Source organism: Orbicella franksi, chromosome 5 (genome assembly GCF_964199315.1).
Source record: "Orbicella franksi chromosome 5, jaOrbFran1.1, whole genome shotgun sequence".
Lineage (NCBI taxonomy): Eukaryota > Metazoa > Cnidaria > Anthozoa > Scleractinia > Merulinidae > Orbicella > Orbicella franksi.
In genome coordinates, this window is record NC_138149.1 from 15433184 (window position 1) to 15436702 (window position 3519).

The following is a 3519-nucleotide window of genomic DNA, read 5'->3' on the forward strand; positions in this document are numbered from 1 at the left end:
GACTTTGCCGCACTCACAGGGAATCCTGTAGACAACACCATCTTGTTTAGCCGGGTTGACGGTGTCCTTTGGTCGCACTAAGTGTGACCGAAGTGTCGTGTCGGACTTAAAGACGGTGCGAATGCCTTGTTGTTCTAGGCAGCGGCGGAGAGACTCCGAAACCCCTTGGACATAAGGTAAAACGGCGGTGGATTTAAATTCCGCGACAGGCTCTCTTCTTGGGGTTGTTCGTGCCTTTGTGATCTTCTGTACAAAAGAGGAGGGATATCCGTTAGAAACAAGTACAGATGACAGATGTTTCTTCTGTCCAGCGATTACCGATGGCTTGGTCACGAGACGTTTAGCCCGGTCGTACAGACACTTCACAATACCGCGCTTTACTGACCGAGGGTGGTGTGAATCATACGCTAGGTACTGATCAGTATGTGTTGGTTTCCTAGCAGTAAGCAGTCGAAACGTCGCGATCTACATCTCAAGTGATTACATCGTGAGACAAACGATAATACACTTTACTATTGCATCTACCACGATGAATAACAACAACCTTTTCCTCGACAATATCTGGATAGTTTTCAACTATGCAGACACAGCTACAACTATCCTTAGGTTTCAAATATGTTATCAAGTGATTAATTCTTGTGTGTTTCCACCGTAATTAGCGCTTTCCGTACTTTTCACCTTTTCATGGACCTTATAATCTTTTTCACCGGTATATTAGACGGCTCTCCGTCTCTTGCTTTACGTCGTTTCACTTGCTAGAAATTTCTATCAAATTCTCCCGCACAAGATGGCGGCAAGGCCACAAAGGAAGCATCAATGCTGATCATTGCATCGAAAGATTTTGTAAAAGCGATCCATAGATAATACAAAAGCAAACAATTGTCAAATACTTGTAAAACGGGACTTTGGGCGTGATGCTCAACGAGTTTGCCTTTGAATTCTAAAGGTCTCTGAAGAGTCTCTTGGCCGAGACGAAACGCTGCGTCAGACTAGCCACGAACATTTCACAAGTATTTGACAATTGTTTGCTTTTGTATAAATTTAACTCGTGAACGTACGGTTGGGAATCCTTCTGCGATAGAAAGCCAGACTGTCAACATCAAGAATTTGCGAACGGGACTTTGGGCGTGATGCTCAACGAGTTTGCCTTTGAATTCTAAAGGTCTCTGAAGAGTCTCTTGGCCGAGACGAAACGCTGCGTCAGACTAGCCACGAACATTCCATAGATAATAGTTTTCAAAAATATCCCTAGTTCTAATATGGCTTTGTCCACATAAAATCGCCATAGCTTTCGCAGATGTTTGGCCAAAGATTTGTGTTTTCACTTCAAAAGTGGCAGAGTTTCTGCTAAATAAATGTCCTAAACAGGGCTCATTTAATCCTTCAGAGGGCTTTGTAGTTCTCAAAAGGTGCTCAATAAGTCCTGGATAATTTACGGTGTTTTCTTTGCCCAAACGGGGTTCATTTAATGACTTTAATTCCCGAAGGGATTTTCTTTCTCCAAATGGAGCTCATTTGTGTCCTTCCGAGCGCATCTGTCGGGTTGTAAAGTCAAGCTCCACGTCCCTGTCGTACACCCTGGGCAACGTCCTAAAGTAGGGGAGCGCCAGTCAGGGTGAAATACGGTGGGGAAGCCTCATTCCTCAGGGCCGCTACGGTAACCGTAAAGGCTTGACTGGAACCCTGAAAAGGGGCGGCTAACGGAGCTCTGGTGAAGCTACGAAGGCTAACGCCCTACGTGGTGGATTCACTGGGTTACTGAAACCGAAACTTTGCCTGGTCTCTACTACCAGTAGAGATCGAGCAGAGATCGTTAAAACCGAATTATGACCATAAGGTGAGAACGAGAATGAAGCGAAGCCTGCGGATGAAGCTGTTCTCTCCGAAATTCAGAACCTGGATAGGACAATGGAATGTGCGAACTCTATACGAGTCCGGAAAGGTAGCTCACCTGGCCGCAGAGATGAGACGTTATAGACTGGAAATCTTGGGAGTCAGCGAAGCTAGGTGGAACAAATTCGGGGAAACTGAGTTGGCAACAGTAGAGCTTTTCATATACTCGGGGAAAGGGAACAAAGATGATGTCCATGAGAGAGGGGTCGGTATCGTGTTATCACGTCACGTGAAAAAGTGCTTGATGGAATGGGAACCGATTGATGATCGCATTATTACAGCCAGAATTAACGCTAAAATTCAAAAGATCACAATCATACAGTGCTATGCTCCCACGAACAGCGCTGAGCCATATGAGAAAGAGGAATTTTACAACAAACTGCAGGCTGTGGTCGATAAGGCTCCGAATAGAGATATCCTCATCGTAATGGGCGACTTTAATGCAAAGGTTGGACGGAATAATATCAGCATTGAGAGGATTATGGGAAAGGAAGGACTTGGAGATGTGAATGAAAATGGCGAAGAGTTGGTGGATTTTTGTGCATTGAAGGGGCTAAGTATTGGTGGAACTCTCTTTCCCCGTAAGAGGGTACATAAAGCGACCTGGATATCCCCAGATGGAGTGACTGAAAACCAAATCGATCATATTCTTATAAGTCAGTGATAGAGAACTTCACTGCAGGATGTGCGCGTAAAAAGGGGAGCTACTATTGGTTCTGACCATCACCTTGTGGTGACCTCTCTGAAGATCAAGCTGGCTGCAAGAAAGCCGTTCGTAAATACAAGATGGAAATTTGATGTCATGAAATCTAGAGACCCTGACACAAAACAGGCCTTTCAAATTGAGTTGCAAAACCGGTTTGAATCCCTATTCCTTCAAGAGGAAGAAGAAGAAAAAGAAAGAAATCCAAGCGGGGATGAAGATGAACGGCCCCAAGATACTGACATAAATGCACAATGGGAGAAAACCAAGAAGATAATTGTTGATACATGTGGGAGTGTTCTCGGACGTATGAAAAGGACTCGGAAGGAGTGGCTGTCTGACGAGACATACAGGAAGGTTGAAGAAAGACGAAAGGCCAAGCAGATACGAGACAAGGGAAACGTGAAGCAATCAGATACTACAATGAAAAGAATAGAGAGGTTAAGAAATCTTGCCGAAGAGATAATAGGGATTTAATTGAGAGCATTGCACGAGAAGCAGAAGACGCGGCTAAGAACAATGATGATCTAAGAATACTATATATGACAACACGAAAACTTAGCGGGATAAGATGCAATCAGAATCGCCCAATTAGAAGTGAAGATGAAACTCTCTTGACGAAAATGGAAGATAAGCTCCAGCGATGGAAGAGGCATTTTGAATCCGTATTGAACAGACCAGCCCCAAGCCAATTACCAGATCCTCTGCCTGCAGATGTTCCCCTGAACATCGGCACAGGACCTATCTCCAAAGGAGAAATAAGATCAGCCCTCACTCAACTAAAGAATGCCAAAGCTCCAGGGGTAGATAACATCCCTCCTGAAGCATTGAAGGAGGGAGGTCCTTGTACTGTGAAGGCACTGCATAGAATTTTAAATTTCGCATGGGAGAAAGAAGAGATTCCAGATGACTGGAAGAGAGGT

The 3519-nt window shown here is 44.6% G+C and overlaps 1 protein-coding gene across 1 annotated transcript; it reads left to right on the plus strand.

The window, feature by feature from the left end:
• The first annotated feature begins 1849 nt into the window (after window positions 1-1849).
• Window positions 1850-3073, plus strand: LOC145487805 (protein CFDP2-like). The gene is made up of 2 exons (XM_081466605.1): window positions 1850-2482; window positions 2642-3073. The coding sequence occupies exons 1-2, from the start codon at window positions 1850-1852 to the stop codon at window positions 3071-3073; spliced, it is 1065 nt and encodes a 354-aa protein (XP_081322731.1).
• Window positions 3074-3519: the final 446 nt, after the last annotated feature.